The sequence below is a fragment of the Anguilla anguilla genome, chromosome 9 (genome assembly GCF_013347855.1).
Source record: "Anguilla anguilla isolate fAngAng1 chromosome 9, fAngAng1.pri, whole genome shotgun sequence".
Lineage (NCBI taxonomy): Eukaryota > Metazoa > Chordata > Actinopteri > Anguilliformes > Anguillidae > Anguilla > Anguilla anguilla.
In genome coordinates, this window is record NC_049209.1 from 42,105,597 (window position 1) to 42,123,155 (window position 17,559).

Here is a 17,559-nt window from a genome sequence, read left to right on the forward strand (position 1 = left end):
ATGTTCTTAAGGGGTGAGAGTCTGTGGTCATATTTATTTAGGACACACTGAAAAGTGCCAAACTCTTGGTGCTGTATGGGTATGAGGCATACCTCACCTAGCTATTGCTTGGCGGGTAGCCTCGCAAGCCAGTCTCTTTTTTCACTTCGTCCAAACTTGGCAGGTGGCGTACCTGTCATCACAGTCACTTTGCATCCATTCAGCAGACATTTATCTAGAGTTATTTACCAAACAAAGTGCAAACATCAAGTGTATTCAAATATGTTATTTATGATTATAAACAGATAGACATGCATTTCTGCTAATAAATACTAGGTTTTATTGTTTAACAACTACAGTTTATACTAATGATATCAGACACATACAAAAACATGCATTCAATATCATTTGCGCTGCCAAAGTTGCCATCACAAGACAGGACCACCGACTTGAGGAATATGTGCGTACTACTGTGTTGTGTTGGGTGTTCATTTTGTTAAAAGACCCTTCTTGAGGCCTACCCTGACATCTACCCATTTTATCAGATTGTAGCCTATGGTCTTTAACTGTCATTGTCCTAGATTTTGTCTACAAATAATATATATATATATATATATATATATATATATATATATATATATATACAAATCACAAGTGCCCGTTAATTTCTTTTAAACGGGGGAAAAACATCGATGAAACGATGAATGACAGTCATTGATAACTTGTCACAAACCTCCATTTAAAAATTCATATTATGCATTCAACATGTTATTATCTGTATTTTACTTAGCCTACATTAAACACAGTGAAATATTAGAGACGTTGTTTTTCACGTAACATTTATTTTTACGAAAATAATTTCCCTGGCCAAGTTGCTCAACCGCACTTTGTGCAGCGAGCCATGTCCATTCTCCTTTAAATACTGTCTAGTCGACTGAGATAGGACAGAGGTCTCTTTGCATAATTCAAAGCGCCTGTAACCAGCTCAACTTTAACCGGAATGGTGTGTCAAACAAAACGCACTGCATTGGCCGAAAGTATACCGCTCTATATTGAAACTGATCTCTGATTATTTTCAATAGTTGGCCATTTTACACTGCTGGAGCAAAGTTTTTGATGGGAAAAAAATGTACGGTATTGCACTGCAGTTATGCACTTGGGAGAGGCGTGCTGTTCTTAAAAACAGTTGCACTATTGCCGCTCTTTAGCACACATTGCACGTTGAGCATCTGGACGGATTGCAGTATTGCACTGTGCTGAAAGGGGTCCTTGCAAAATAACGAAAATACCTCTACAATGGCAAAGGCAGACAGAGTGGCACCTCAGTTCCTGGGTCGGACCAAGCAGAACCAACTTCCCGATTCGGAATCAGATTCTGATCCAGAGGACTATCAAGCGTCGAACACTGGAGCTGGGCAATGCACGGGGACCATTGTGCGCAATCAGGTCATCCACAGCGGACACTTCATGGTGTCGTCTCCGCACAGCGATTCCGCACCACGAAGGAGAAAAAGTGGAGCATCAGTGGGGTATGACTTCGATACTGTGAACAGGACGTGGTGTCAGACTTACAAGTACGGTCCTCGAAGTTCTGGAAGCCTTAGCATTGACCCAACGCTGACCCGGTTATTTGAGTGCATGACCCTGGCCTACAGGTAACTTTTTCCCTATCATTATTTTATTTAGCACTTGCACAGTGAAAAATAATCTACTACAAAATGCATTGGTTTTTAATTACGACAGTTTCGCTTTTCTCTCATTTCTGTAACTATACGACGTTTATACGCTTAAATTACAGCTTTGTTTACCACAGGGTTTGCGCTAAACTAGTCCTACAGTGTATGTAACATTCTAAAGTCCAAAATGTCAAAATCCAACTTTGTTTACCCAAGTGGTTTTGAGTATTGCTAAAACACCTATTTCATTATCGGCCAGTCGGTCATAAAAAGTTTATTAGATTTGGAAATTGTCCCGAGTATACAATGGAAATTCCGTAAGTGCAGAATGGTCACTATCAGAGCTGATAGTGAGCATTTGCAATTGCATCTGTCGCGCAAGCTGTAAAGCGACGGTTATCACAGTCCATTTAGATTCGAAATTGCAGACATGATTTGCGATTAATTTCTCAGTTATTATTTACTTCTGGCATGATCTGAATCAGTATCTAAACTATAACAATGTGAAACCTATAGCCTATTCGTCTGTGGTGTCACCGTATTTGCAGGGACATGCAGACAGTCTCTTTTGGTTCTATCGTTGAAGTGTAGGCTACGCCAGCAAAGTATTGCCGTAACCCCATTGGAAATAGCACATTGGGTACTGACCCTCTGTAATTATTAAGTCATTGATTTGTTATCCTTGTAATTTTCTGCTCCCCTTCCAAGCCTGCTGTCACGGCTGCTGGCATCTGCAGTATGCAATGGCGAGGCCAATTTTGAGGCGGATGAATGCGAGTATTCCATGTACTTTGTTTCCAAACAAAACAAAACAGGACTTTTGGTTTGAGTTGGATGCAGCTGGAGTGCATTGTGGTCAAACTGAGATCAGAGATCAGATATATCAGAGATGCTTTCTGATCTCCCCTTCAGTCCTCACTGGTACACAGTTATTTGTTTTGACCAATGTAACCTCTGTTCTATTTTAGTTTTTTCGTTTTTTTCTGCTTTGCACCATCCTCCACACAGCTTGAGTGTCTGGTGTAGGCCAACATTAGCATAAAAAGCAGGTCATATTTAACGCTGAAAGCATATTTTGGGGATATTGAATTGTGAATATGGGTCACCATAAATAATACATTCATGTCATTTATAAGACTTAATTACAATATTAGATGGCAATGTACACAGTGGCAATTTAACCCTTGTGCTGTCATCAGGGTCAAAAAGGACCTTATCCCAAACTGCAGTGAAAACCCCCAAAATGTTTTCAGCATGAACTTTGATGACTTTTCCTGGAGTAATCCTACCATTAGAAAAAGAAGTAAACATATTTAAAAGTGGCACACCATCAGGGTATTAAGGTTGTCTTATGAGTTTTTAAAATAACCTCCAGTCATGAAATCAGAAGTCACAATCAAAGTTAAGTGTCACACATCTATTGCAGCAAAGTGTCACATGAAAAATATAGATTTTTGGGTTTAGGAATGTGGTCTTAAGATTCAATGAAGAAGTTTTATCACAGGGGTCGGAAAGGATGGGTCATTTTTGACCTTGTGGACAAAGGATGCATGCATGATATGAACACAACTTGAGGGTTGAATTTATTTATTTATTTATTTGCAGTTTAAGTAACTTAAGTCTTTAGCACAGTTATTATTCTGTATCAAGAATAATCCCAGATTTTATCTGTGAGCAAATCATGGGAGTGTAGAAGGTATGTTGCAAAAGTTCAATGACTGCTCTGCTGGCCAGTGAAACTTTATTGTTAGATTATCTTTATGGTGATATGCACACATTTTTTCAGACCTGTACCACAAAAACAGTCTGCTGTGCCTTCTCCTCACCATTGATTGAGTATAAGCAGGGTAAACCTACACTGTAATGACAGGTTTGGTGTAGACCTATATACCAAAAGAAGCTGTTGAAAAGTAAAAAATTCAAAATGCACAATGTGTAGTACATGGCGCAGCCACCTTCTTGTGAATGTATGGCCAGGGCAAGTCATAAATAAATGTTGTAAACAACCATTCACATCCTTTAGTGTAAATAAGATACCTATGCTCTTTGTCAGCATAATGACATGACTAATGTAATCAATATGTTTGCCTTCACAAACATACCTTTTATATTCTGAACATGTAGGTTTTTTAATTGACAGGATAAGAACTTTCGTGTCATCAAAACAGCATTTTTGCTCTGTCATTGTAAAAGGGAACTCTGTTCTAGACTTAGCAGTATCTTTTAATGATAGGCAAAAGACAAATGTCAACCAAAGTCCTTCAAAGCAGGTTTCTGTGACCCTGTAGAAATTGAGTGTGGGTGTGCATGTTTTACAAAAACAAGTGGCTTGTCTGTTTATACCCAACTTTGCGGTTAATGTAGTCATGGCTGTAATATGGTCCTATGGCCCAGACCAGCAAAATATGTATTTAAAATATGTTAACTCTTAAGATGCTGGTGAAATATGAAAAAACTCCAACAGATCACTGATAATTTTCAATAAAACATGTTACTAATCAAAATCAACAGTGGAAGAAATTTTGTTCTGAATTTTGCTGAAAATAGATATTTCTTCAATAACTGTCTGTAGAACTTTTCTGGTCTCTAAAGCAGTGGTTTTTAACATTGGATCAGGGGAACCCTATGTTTGCAGGTTTTCATTCCAATCTCAAGCTTTTCAGAATTTTAACAAGCTGTTATTTTTTCTTAATTATGCTGCTCATTTGAGTGGGATTATGTTCCCTCATGGCCAACATTATGTCAGAAATAGCTATGCATGCCATGGAGAATAGAAGCTCCATATTCACATTGTGCTATATTGCAAATGATTAAATAAAGATATTTTTAATGGATCAAATAAAAGTCTGAGGTGAATCAATAGGTTTCTAATTGCTTTACCAATTCACCTCAGTCTTGAATTTGATCAGTTAAATATTTTTTTACCTCTCTTTATGTAATGCAATATAGCACTATGGGAATATAGAACTTTTGCATACCTATGTCTGGCATAATTTAGGGCAAATAATCCCTTAAACATGAGAAGTGTAATTACAAAATTAAGAAAAATGAAAAAAAAGAAATAATCTCGAAGATTTTCATTAAGTCTGTTAAGTCATCTATCCCCGAATTAGGTAACACAATGGTGATTCAGCCTATTATTATATTAATTTATATTATTATTATTATTATTATTATGATTTATGATTAAAGAACTGGGTGTCTGTGGCGACATTCCCAGGAAAAAATCACAAGCGGCGCATAGTTAGTGACGCGTTTTCCATCACCCATCAGTGGTTGGTCCGCCAGAGAGGGTAGGCGGAGCTAACACAACAGGCTCGCTCTTCAACTCTCTTGTGTGTTAGCGGAGTACTGTTTTTTCTGGTGTCTGCTAGCGTTACAATAACATGGAACCCTAAAAAGTTTTTGTGTAACATGAGAGGTCACATTATTAGTTGATGTAGATTTCATATTACATTTGATGACAATGCAACGTTACGAAATTACATAGCTATTTGCACAGGTAACGCTAGCTACCGGACCATGTCAAGAAAGGCAACATTAGTTAAGACAACGTTGCGCACAGTAGCCATCTCTCATATCAGGTAACGTTGCGTTAGCTAGCTAGCTAATGTAATTAACATAATCTAATGTCAGCTAAGGTCAGCTATTCTCAAACAGTTTAGCTAGCAAAACCAGAAACACCAGGGGTAACATTTTGCAAGGCAGTTGTTTAAAAAATATCACAAAACAATCATTCACGAAAAAGACTGTTTATTGTGGACGAGATACATAATTGCACGAGCCACAGCGAATCCCGCAAATTCTTCTCTGCAGTGTAAAGATGTTCATACCGGGCAAAAGGTGGATAAAGAACGTTTGTGGAAATTGATCATCACTAATTCTACCCCAGATCTGCTACAGCATTTTAACCCAGCTCGGCAGTGTAAAGACAGCTTAAGTTAGCCTAATGTTAGACAATGAATGAGTATGTACATAACGTTACTTTTTTAACAACCATTTTTCATTCAGTAAATAGTAAATGTTATAGTTGGCGTGGCCCAGGTGCCAACTGACTGACATCACACAGGCGACACTGGTTTGATCCGGTTGGATCTATGGGAAGTGAGGTCCAAAAACACACCTGCTATTACGGCTTCTCGCCATTGGTACCCCCAACAGAACAAAATGGAAATCTTCGAGATTGTAACTTTAAAGTTCTGGCATTATGATGGTGATTGAAATGTAAACCAGTATACATAGGGCACCCCCAGGATCGAGTTTTAAAATCACTGCTTTAAAGTGTTAAAGCAGGGGTCCTCAATCTTATTCAGAAAAGGCTGGAGTGGATACAGGCTTTCATTCCATTGACAACAGTTACAGACATGATTCTACTAATTAACCACTAGAATCTTTGCTCAGGACCTTGATTAGTAGAATCAGGTGTGTTACTGTTTGGTTGGAACAAAAGCCTGTACCCAGTGCCCTTTCTGGACAAAATTGAGGATCCCTGAACTAGCTTGGCATAATATGAAGGTAAATCCAACAAATCTGTTTTTTTTTTGTCATCTGTCCTCAGTGTACTCCTTTTACAAGTAAGGTTTATATTAGTGAATGGGCTTTTTGGAAAATATATTCTTTCGATATTTCAGTTTTCATTTCAATTTGGGAGATCTCAGACTGGTAAACATTTCCTCTATAATGCATGAAGCCAGCAACTGTATTGGTTTGCACTGCAGACCACCACCTGAGTGACAGCAAAGGTACCAGTGTACTGAAGACGAAATTGAACTTTTTGTTCGGAACAACCCGTTTAGAACAAGACGAACAAAAAGACGCAGTGTTATGAGTTTGTGCCGCAAACCTCCAGCGCAAACTGTTCACAAGCAGTTCGCAAGTTCTCAGACCTCAGTAATTAGTCCATCCAGATATCACATGCTTGGTTACATCATGGCTGGCCGGCCAGGGTCAGAGTTCAACTTTATTTTCCTATTCATCTCACCACTGCACTGTCACGTACCTGGTCCTGGCTAGATGAGATGCATATTTTGGGAAGTAGTGTCCTTGTCCAATAGGTTTGCCACAGTAGAAGAATGAAATCATGCCTTATTCCTCCTTCCAGGAGGGAAGTTTGACCTCATTTGTTAGCCAAGGATATCATCATCTTTGTGATTGAACACGCTGAGTTTTTAAAGACAACGAAATGTGCTCAAACTACTGTCCCAAAATTTCTATGAAGTTGGGTGTCAACAGGGACAGTTTTAGCAAAGTTTCTCTGGTGTCAGTGAGTTCCTCAGTTGTGCAGAGCAACTTGGAAAAATCGATGCTACATGTTGTGCAAAAGTGGACTGGCATGAAACAAAGACCACGGAGTTCATTTTGGCTATACTGACCACAGTGTTCACAGATGTGTTCGCTGGTGGTTTGTTTTTATGCCTCCGCGACGGCACAGCTGTGGCCGGAGGAATTATGTTTTCGGGTTGTCCTTCCGTCCGTCCGTCTGTCCCGATTCTCGTGAACACGATATCTCAGGAACGCCTTGAGAGAATTTCTTCAAATTTGGCACAAACGTCCACTTGGACTCATTGGATGAACTGATTAGATTTTGGTGGTCAAAGGTCAAGATCACTGTGACCTCACAAAACACGTTTTTGGCCATAACTCAAGAATTCATACGCTAATTATGAAGTTTCACACAAATGTCTAATAGGATAAAATGATGAAGTGATAACATTTTATATCCAAACTGACTACTGGTGGGCAGAGGCATACAACAGCTAGGCGGTATTTCTAGTTTAAAAGTATGTACATCATTTGGAGTATACGGCCTACTTAAGGGTGGAGGACTATACTTGCAGGTAGACTGCAGGTGCCCAATTATCTTGTAAAACGAGGCCGGTTGTACATTGACTAAAAGCATCCTTCCCCAGTCAACACAATGGAAAATTGTGCGTTGCCCAATGGGACTCCTGGCCACAGATGGCACTGGCACCTTCAGGATTAAATTTTATATCATGGTACATGTCACCATACAAATGACTTGAGCTTAAGCAGAATGTCCCATTTGGGAGGCTCAAATACACTACATGGCCAGAAGTATGTGGACAACTGACATCCAACATCTCATCCAAAATTATGGGCATTAATATGGAGTTGGTCCACTCTTTGCTGCTATAACGACCTCCATTCTTCTGGGAAGGCTTTCTACTAGATGTTGGATTGCTACAGGGATTTGCTACCCTTCAGCCAGAAGAGCATTAGTGTGGTTAAGGGCTGATTGGATGATTATAGCCTGGCTCGCAATTGTCTTTCCAACTGGATCCCAAAGGTGTTGGATGGGACTGAGATCAGGGCTCTGTGAATGCCAGTGAAGTTTTTCCACACCATTCTCGACAAAACCATTTCTATATGGACCTCGCCGTGTGCCTGGGGGCATTATCATGCTGAAACAGGAAAGGGCTTTCCCTAAAATGTTGGGGAAGCGCAGAATCTTCTAGAATAGCATTGCATGCTTTAGCATTAAGATTGTCTTTCACTGGAACTAATGGGCTTAGCCCAAACCATGAAAAACAGCCCCAGACCAGATATTTTTGGTCATATAGTGTACTTTGCCTTTTAAAAAGCAAGGTGGCTGCCTATCCAGATGCAGTACTCCCGCACTATACCGGCGGTTAAAGGCCAAGTACATGCCATCTCTGAGGCATACTGTACGAGCATGGTGCCCCACCACCTTGCAGTCCAGTCTTTGTCGTTCTACTCACACTTTCACACTTATTTCCACAGTCTTCAGAAAGTTATCACCTTAACTGATTATTTCTAATTTTGCTTTGTTGCAAAGTCAAATTAAATATTTATTTAAATAGATGGTGTTCTACTCTGTGTTATACTAAAAGTGTTTTGATGGGTTCAGAATTATATAAAAAATAAAAACCTGAAAAAGATAAGTATTTAACATGTTTGTATTAACAATGAAGGCACTGTGTTAACCTGTAACAGCATGCTACATTTGAGTGATGAACACAGCATTATGGTACACATGCATTCCCCCAGGCCTCCCTCCCACCACACCCCTACCCACAGGGCCCCGCACTACAGGGCCCAGCATCCCCTGAACTCACCCCCCTCCAAATAATTAAAAATGTTCCAGAAAAATTAGTCAAGGAAAAATAAAAAGTTAAGTTCAATGTGCATTGAACTGAGGATCGGTAATTGCCTATAATCTCTAAACTGTATTTTTGGCCGGACCGCAACAGCGGGGCCAGCCCTACAAACGCAAATGTCTGTGACTGACTGAGTGACTGAGTGATGAAGTTAGGCTACACCATTGGTCGGCCGGATCACGTGTGTTAGGTCCAGCCATATACTAGGTTTTGACCTGGTCTTGATGTTTTGAGAAAAGGCTCAATTCCGTCCCGTGTTCCTGACAAACATCATTCACGGTTTATTTAGCCATCATGGCTAATGCACTGCTTTCGCTATTTCGCTGCGCACATTGACGTGTTTTTGCCTTCACGGTTCTAATGCAAACAGCACTCCGGAAAGCAATTCCTGGAACATCCGTCAAAGCAATTCCTACCTAGCAACCAAATAAATAATAGTCATTAAGTTGCACTTTTCACCACCTGGGATGCTGAATACAGCAAAAACTGTGAAAATGGCTGTCAACAGTTTGATGAATTGCCTCTTTCCCATCACCCATCTGTAAGTGCCAAATGAAGACGATTATGTCAAGTAAAGCCAGGCAGAGTCAGCCCATTTGGGCGGTAAAAATGCGAGGAGTGCATTAGGGTATGCTTTGCATGAGCTGTGCTACTACGTTAGACCTGCCGACTGCTCGGTGAACCGAAGCGCTTTGTTTTTGCAAAGCGGTGCAGGTTGTTAAATCCCCTCGTACAGTTGCTTTGAGATCCGTGTGTTCCAGTTTGTAGTAAATCAATACCTCAGTGTAACTGGGACTGTCATGAATGGGAGTGGCCTTGCAGCACTTTGCTCCGGGTCATAGGTCTCCTTTTTATCAGAGGGGATGGAATGAGCACATTTACAGTAATGCAAATTTTTTTAATTAATTTTTTTCTTTATCGTAAGAGCCAGCAGGTTCTGTGTTATGAGGAACATTTGGTTAGCCATTTAGTTGTTTGTATTCTTTTTTTTTCCAGCGGGAAAATTGTCTCCCCAAAATGGAAGTCTTTCAAAGGCCTTAAGCTGCTTTGGCGCGACAAGATCCGTCTGAACAATGGCATATGGAGAGCCTGGTACATACAATGTAAGTGTTCAGTTATGGGTCTGGTTCATTATACTGTCTGGTAGCATGCAGGGAAATCATATGGACCTCTAGGTCCCACCCAGACAAAAACACGCGCAGCAAGGTGGATCGCCCCTGGAAACCTTTGCAGTTTAATGCACTTCCTGCCTTCTGCTGTTAATGTGCAAGATTTCTATTGAAAGGCCAGCCTTTATTCACTGAAGAATGTAGGGATTCAAAAGAAAAACCATGCTAACTCACAGATAATGACTCAAGGGATACAAACCAAAGGGTGAAATCACACAAATCAATGCACATGCATCACACATCAGTGACAATATTGGAATAATTAAACAGCTGTCATATTAATGACATTACAAGTAGAGAGATTAATATACCCATGTTGTCATATTTTTGTTATTGTTTCTTACAGAAACTGAAATATTCAAAAAACCTCACTTGAAACATCTTATTGGACTGTACGTTGTTAGAGCCAAAGAATGAGCTTGTTTTCCATGTTGAGTAAGAAATGCTAATAGCTGTTTGCGTGAGGTGCGTAGCTATGAACTGCATAAACTGAGAAAATAACAATATCACGGGTGGAAAGGGAAGTGGGTCTGATGACTGGGTCTCCTGTGTCCTGTGTCTAGATGTGGAGAAGAGGAAGAACCCTGTCTGCGGTTTTGTCACCCCACTGGAGGGGTCTGAGGCAGAGGCCCATCGTAAACCTGAGGTGAGCGCGCCCCCTGTCCCACAGACAGCCCCTGTTGGTTTTTGGGTTACTAACATAGGGCTAATCTACTGATGCAGCCTATTCATGGAAATGGATGACAAAGTTGTAATAATTCAACACATAAACACGTCCTATGTAAAGTCAGTATGCATTGCACTGCTGTGTTAGTTCCATGTAATCTGAACGCCAACCTGTAGCTCCACAGTAATTGTCGTTAGTGTGCTTTGTTCTACATTACCAGGCTATTGTTCTGGAAGGCAGCTACTGGAAACGTAGGATTGAAGTGGTGATTAAAGAATATCACAAGTGGAGGATCTACCACAAGAAAAGGGTAAGTATCCACAAAAAGCCCTCTTGGTCATTAGGGGGATCCTGCTTGCAAAAGTGTATATAGTTGAAGGCTCCTGGTGATGTATTCAACACAGTACTTAGTGCAGTGATGCTCTCCACAACACATAAAAATGTATGTATGTACATAGTGATGTTATGATCATTGTGAATATCTTGACTGCCCTTTAATTTCTTCAAGATACAGCTGTTCACATTTGAATATGAGCAAGATTTAAGTTGTTCATATTCAGACAGCTGGACAGTATTTTAAATGAAAATCCTTACTTGCATACTACTGAAAATGATAAAATAATCCTCAGGAAAAAAAAGGCAAAAATATACTATTTATAATAAATGTTTTCAGTCAAAGGCTGTGAGTGACATAACTTCTTTTTTACCTTAACATGGTACGCAAAAATGTTTTTGTTATCATTTTGAAATTGACACGACCCTATGAGCACAAGGTGCGCCAACGTCGTCCTAAATCAATTAGGGTGAACACGGTAAGTCCTTAGCTGTTTAGCATATTGTTACATGATTTTGAATTATATTTATATGATATTATAAAGCACCGTTTACCCTTTTTATCAGGACAAGGCGCGATATTACGCTTATACAACGTAAAATGTTCTGTGTGTCAACTTTAATAGAGTACACGCGATCACCGCTGGACTCGTAAAATCTGTGTTTGAGTTGAATATACACTGATTTTACTGTGTAGCGCTGTAAGACCTCCACACTTGAGGGTCATGCGGCTATTGTGCCTGTAAGGAGGTTCAGTTCTTTTCATCCTGCAGCTATCCAGCTGTATAAAGAGTTTTCACAGAAGGTGTTGAGCTGAAAAACTGTAAGAAATATAAATTTCAGAGCCTGAAAAGCCATTTGTGCATTCATGAATGCTAATGACGTACTATTCATTTTCAGCTTCAGAAAAACAAAGATGGCATCTTGTCAATGTTGCAACAGGTAAGAAAAAATTAAGAAGTGCAGAGTATTGTTGTTGCAGTTGTTCATCTGTACATTAGCATGGTAATATGTGTTTTATGTGCTCTTGAAGGACATTCTGCCTAATGGGCTGGTACTTTTTTGATTTTTTTCAGACGTTCTGCTAATACCACACGTGTCTCTAAACACACATTGTCATTCCATTAATTCAGATGTCTGTATATGAAACAAATATTTGTGGTTTAGTTGAACCTGTGAATACACGTCTCCGCTGACATTTTATTTGCTGATGTGGATTCTTACACTGCCATACGGTTCCTGGAGTATCCGTGTTCTGTAGGCTTCATTAATGGTCTTTTTTTAAACTGGGAACGGGGCAGGGAAGTGTAGCTGTAGCCTATCTGCGACACCGCAGCATTGTGTTTGTCTTTGTAGGTTAGCAACTCAGGTCATGTTTGCTGAATCTGTCCGGTTGTCTATTAATAGAGGCCCTCAGACTTGAATCCTCGGGTCAGTCAGATAAACGCAAACATGTAAGGCCACTTGCGTCACAGTCCCACCGCGGCACAAGTGACTCATATTTTGATTGCCTTTGTGACAATGCAGCTAATCTTCCTGCGAGGCTCGCACCCTCCGCGCCGTCTTCAGACTTTAATGTCAGTTAATCAAATCTGACCCACTTCCTGGTGCGTATTGTCAGGCACCGGCAGACCGCTCTTGTAAACGTGCACATGTGAGCGACACATTAACAAAACACACAAACTGATGACAGTGAGTCATCCCAGGGGGTTCTCAGGCAGGGTTGATTCATTAATGAATTTGCACGTGCCGGCGCACTAAAGCCAATTTCCCGGTTAGATTTGTCCAGCAGCAGGTCTCACCTTTTCCACACTGTTCCCTTCCAGAATCTCCTGATCCTGCAACTAGATGTTGGTCTAGTAGCCTGCACTATACTGTACTGTGCTGATCTAGTAGCCTGTACAATGCACACATGCTTGAAAACACACACACACACACACACGTATAAACGCACATGTATGTGCACACACACACAAACACACACGTGCATGTGCACACACCCGCATATGCGCGCACACGTACAGCACCCCAAAGGCTGCCTGGCGTTCCTGAAAATTTTGAAACAAACATCTGGAAACAAACAAAATATTTGGTTGGCTGTATGAAGCTAATTAAACGAATGCCTTTTACTTGCAGCCTCGTTGGCAAATGCATTCAAACACAAGCACACCACCAGCAAATCCCCAAAACCGTTCGACCTTTCGCCTGTGGATATATCTGATAGCAAAGATATATCATTATTTGTTATAATTCTGTTAGTTGTTAAAAAATAATTTAAACACTTTTCATAATTCTAGTGGTATATATATATGGAATAAGTTGACCATATTAGATGAGATTTGTTGGAAAAAGTAAACACTATATTACAAACGTAACAAAGTTTCTTCCCGGTTGTCCTGACATTCATTGAATGTGCATCTACAGTTTGTGTCAGTTGAGTTTTTACAACTGTGGGCTGGCCAAAAAGGCTGTAAACAAACCTTAGATAACGGCTGTAACAGTGTTGAGAAAATATTTGGAGTCCTGTTCTAATTTTATCAATTTGGTGGTCAGCATTACGCAAAGCTGACACATTGGTTGACAGAACAATCACACAGGAGGTTTTGCTGCTTAATCTTCCCCTCAACAACAAATTAGATTTTTATCAGTGCAAGAATGAGATCTCTGGACTGCTGACCTTTGTGTCATGGTTCACACTGCAAGTGGGGCAAGGCTGCTGCAATCACTGGAAAACGCTTCATGTTGTGGTCTCAGGCACACTGACACTGTAAACTAATGGGAACTAGAATGTTATATTTATTATTATTATTATTATTATTATTATTATTAATAATAATAATAATAATAATAATAATAATAATAATAATAAATAAAAATAAAAAACAGAGACCCTTTGTCTATGATCTGTATGTGACTGACCAAATATAAACATTCCAATATAATAATAAAAACATTTCAGAGAAATTAATAGCTTATGTGATACAAATCCTAATTCTACAGTTTCACTTTTAGTCTTCACTCTGGCTGTGAAAAACAAAGTGAGGCTAGTTTAGTGGTAGGTTCAACCCTTGGGATGATAATTTTATTTTAGTCAGCCGGCTGAAGTCATATGATTTGCTTTGTCCAAATGGCTGAATTGTATATAATGTGATAAAACAATTTTTATCAGCATATGTCCAGAGGTTATAACACCATCCCTGACCAAAAAGCTGGATCTTCTACAACTGCACAGTTTTCCCACAAGAGTATTGTGACCATAAAATGTGTATGACAGCTGACATTTGAACAGGGGAGTTTCCTTGGAGTCCCGGTGGTTCGACTCCAATGTGGTGGGCACTGATCTGCCTGTAGGGGGAGTCAGACTTCTAGTTTCTCTGCACGTGAGCTGTGAACTGCTTGAATTAGGTCAGGGACAAAAGACAGTGACACACTCTCTGAAACAGAGGCACACAGAATAAAAACCTTATAATTGGATCTCAGCAGTGGGTTTTTTTCCCCAACCTTTCTTTTTTCTCCAAGTTAACGGTGACATTTATGCTTCATTGTGAACCTGCTTTTCCAACAGCTCCCTGCCCCCACCATCCACCTCCTTTTGGCTGTTGATAAACACAGACCTGTACTATAATTTCTCCCCTTTTGTTAGATAGAGGAAAAAAATGGTCAGTGAGTTTGAGACGTAATCGGACGCACTTCCGCCTGGTGCCCAGGCAACTCTATATCTGTCCAGTGGTCTCAGATTGCATCTTTAAAATAAAATTATAAAGGTGGACTCCTGTCTGCAGCGAGTGGCAGCTCTCCTGGGATTTCTTACTGCAGTGAGTACCTCTGTTTCTCAGGTTAACTATTCAGGCTGCCTTCGAAGAGAAACACACAGCTAATTGCCTGATTTTTGGTTTTACTTACTTGGCTGTTATTATATGGAGAGCTCTTTAAGTTGGGAGGGATTTGACTGTACGGCCCTCAGTGTACAGTATCCGTACTGTTTGTCATTCAGTTATTGTGGCTCAGAAGTGCGCTGTCAGCATACTGAGAGGTGAACTGAGTTGGGTCTGTGTTTGTAGCAGCGCAGGGGCAGTGCGTTCCAGTTCCAAAGCTGTTTTCTTTGTTTAACAGAATGCATATGCTTATTTGTGAGAAAAGCTGAAAGGGAATTGCATTAAATGTATTTACTGCAGTTCACATCACAGCGATTGCGCTTTGTGAATCGCGGGTTTGTCTGAAGACACTAAACAATTTCAAACCAAATAGCCCGTAAAATTTCTAGTATTTTATTGTCCGGTAGAAAAAAAAATGCTGCATTTAGGAAATTTTATTATTATAATGTATTTTTTTTTTTTAAACATTTTTTTTAGGGATAGGTATTCAAGTAGACAGAAAGCACTCATTTTGCTCCATGTTTTATTTCAAATTATTGAACCCAGTAATTTATTTGTATAAATCAGGGAAGAGTGGAAGTCTTTGTTCATTTATTATGAAGGAAACTGACCTGCTGAACTGATTGACTCCACTGACCTACATTTAAGCCTGTTCCGTTTGGTGGCAGTGTGGTGACTTACTAGTGTTATTTGGACTGTTTTGATGAGTCAGAAGATGCATACTTCTATGGAGGCGGAGACTTTGGAACAGGCAAGCAATGAGAGGAGCAGGTTTTTAATGTTTAATATTTTTATTATAATATATTGCAGTGCATGAATGTTCACGGTAGGGTTGAGTTTATAAATACGGTTCTTGGGAGATGTGAGGGATGCAATTTTTACACACTGTTCCTGTTGTAAATATGAAACTGGCTGAAGTCCTGGAATAGAATTTTAAATCTATCATTTCTAGATTTGTTCACTGGCCCTGTTCACTGTAACCTTTCTTCAATCTAGCCATGAAATGATCTGTCCTTAACTCTGAGCAACAAATTATTTTAAAAAGTGTTGTATTTTTATTTTTTATTTTTTTGTTGTTGCCATTTTTCTTCCATTTTCTCCCCAATTTAGTCGTTATACCAATTCCCCGTGTGAATCACGGTCCTGGTCGATGAAAAAAAGTGTTGTATTTTATTTCACATTTAAAATGTGTGCTCCTGGCCACCATCCACCATACGTAAAGCTGTGTAAGCAACACATGCTGCAGTTAGGGACTCTTAGCCAAACGTAGTGCACACTGTAACTAGATTGACTACACCCCTTGTTTTTGCTAAATGCGTTTAAACTCCTACAGTCGAACATGCAGAATGTAGTGTGTGACGTGCACCGTGTGGACACTTGCCCCATAGGGATCAGCCACACATTCAAGATGGCGGCGCTCTCTGTCCCCCTGTCTGTCCTAGGGGCCGATATTCAGGGGAGGCTTGGAGAAATGGTCCAGTCAGATGTACCAGGAGCCCATGCCGATGCCAGAGGACGCACACATGTTTGATCTGGACTGCTTCCTGTCTGACATTTCAGACACCTTGTTCACCATGACTCAGAAGCCCTGTCCCTGGACGGGAGACAGACACAAGAGTAAGTGCAACCGGTCTCCCCTGTACCCATACAACAATCCCACGCTGGCTGGTCTGGGAATGTTCTTAGCCAAGGTCTGCTACTATTGCTCTTATAAATCAGGCAGATGCACTTATACTCTCTAATATTGTGAGTCGCTCTGGCAAAGACCATCTGCTGAATGAATGTAATGTAATACGGGCCTGTTCTTGGGAAACCCAGTGGAGCTTTTGGCAGAACCTGAGGTTCACAGTTGCTTTGCCAGTCACAGCTAGTCATCTTGCAAAACACTTTTAAAATGAGTTCAGCATCTCCTGTTCAGAAGTAAGAATCTATTTTATGCTGATCTTAATAGAATGTAGAAATTAATAATAATAATAATAATAATCATAATCATAATCATAATAACAATCATAATAATCATCATCATCATAATCATTTATTATTCATTTTTTCCAAATCCAAAGCACACTTTACTAGAGGAGTAAAGTATATCAGATGCAAATCTGCATATGCCAAAAGCCACTAGCAGAGACAGTGGTGTGAGTTTGTGGCCGTGGTCAGGCACACCCTCTTACCATCACTGCCCTTCTGAGGGGATATGGGCGCTCGTCAGAAGATTACTTCCCTCCAGAGGAAGCGGACGCTCATTGGGGAAGTTAGCAGATGAATGGATGAGGTGAAAGATGAGTCACCTCGAGCTAGTGGACCCTCGCGCTCGCTCGCTCGGACACGTTCAAATGTGCGGTTCGTTTCTTCTCACCGGCGACCTCCCCTCCACAGCTTACACCAGCAATGCTGACATGATCCAGCCCGGCCTGACTCCGCTGCAGCCCAATCTCGATGACTTCATGGACATCCCAGGTAAGGCGCCCTCCGTCCGCACCTCCGCCCGTCTTCTCCGTCTGTCCGTCGGTGACAGCAGCAGCTACACTCTGCTGAAAGTGCTCTTCTTTTTCCTGAATGCCCACTTGCTCTGTAAGACAGTGGTTCTGAAATTGTCTGACCCACATCCTATTTTAAGAGTCAGTCCTTTTTTTCTGACTCACTCTTATTATTTTTCTTTTTGGTACATTTGACTGGTTTAAATTTCTGTTGGTAAACTTTTTCTTGTGTCGTCTCCCA

The 17,559-nt window shown here is 40.4% G+C and overlaps 1 protein-coding gene across 1 annotated transcript in view; it reads left to right on the top strand.

Moving 5' to 3' along the window:
* Positions 1 to 992: 992 nt before the first annotated feature.
* LOC118234949 (carbohydrate-responsive element-binding protein) overlaps positions 993 to 17,559 on the top strand; it is a 31,560-nt gene continuing 14,993 nt past the window's right edge. The window contains exons 1-7 of the mRNA XM_035431839.1: positions 993 to 1,634; positions 9,791 to 9,897; positions 10,527 to 10,609; positions 10,851 to 10,940; positions 11,864 to 11,905; positions 16,281 to 16,455; positions 17,218 to 17,298. Of these exons, the coding sequence (XP_035287730.1) occupies positions 1,276 to 1,634; positions 9,791 to 9,897; positions 10,527 to 10,609; positions 10,851 to 10,940; positions 11,864 to 11,905; positions 16,281 to 16,455; positions 17,218 to 17,298 (937 nt within the window). The 5' untranslated portion in view covers positions 993 to 1,275. The remainder of the gene's footprint in view (positions 1,635 to 9,790; positions 9,898 to 10,526; positions 10,610 to 10,850; positions 10,941 to 11,863; positions 11,906 to 16,280; positions 16,456 to 17,217; positions 17,299 to 17,559) is intronic.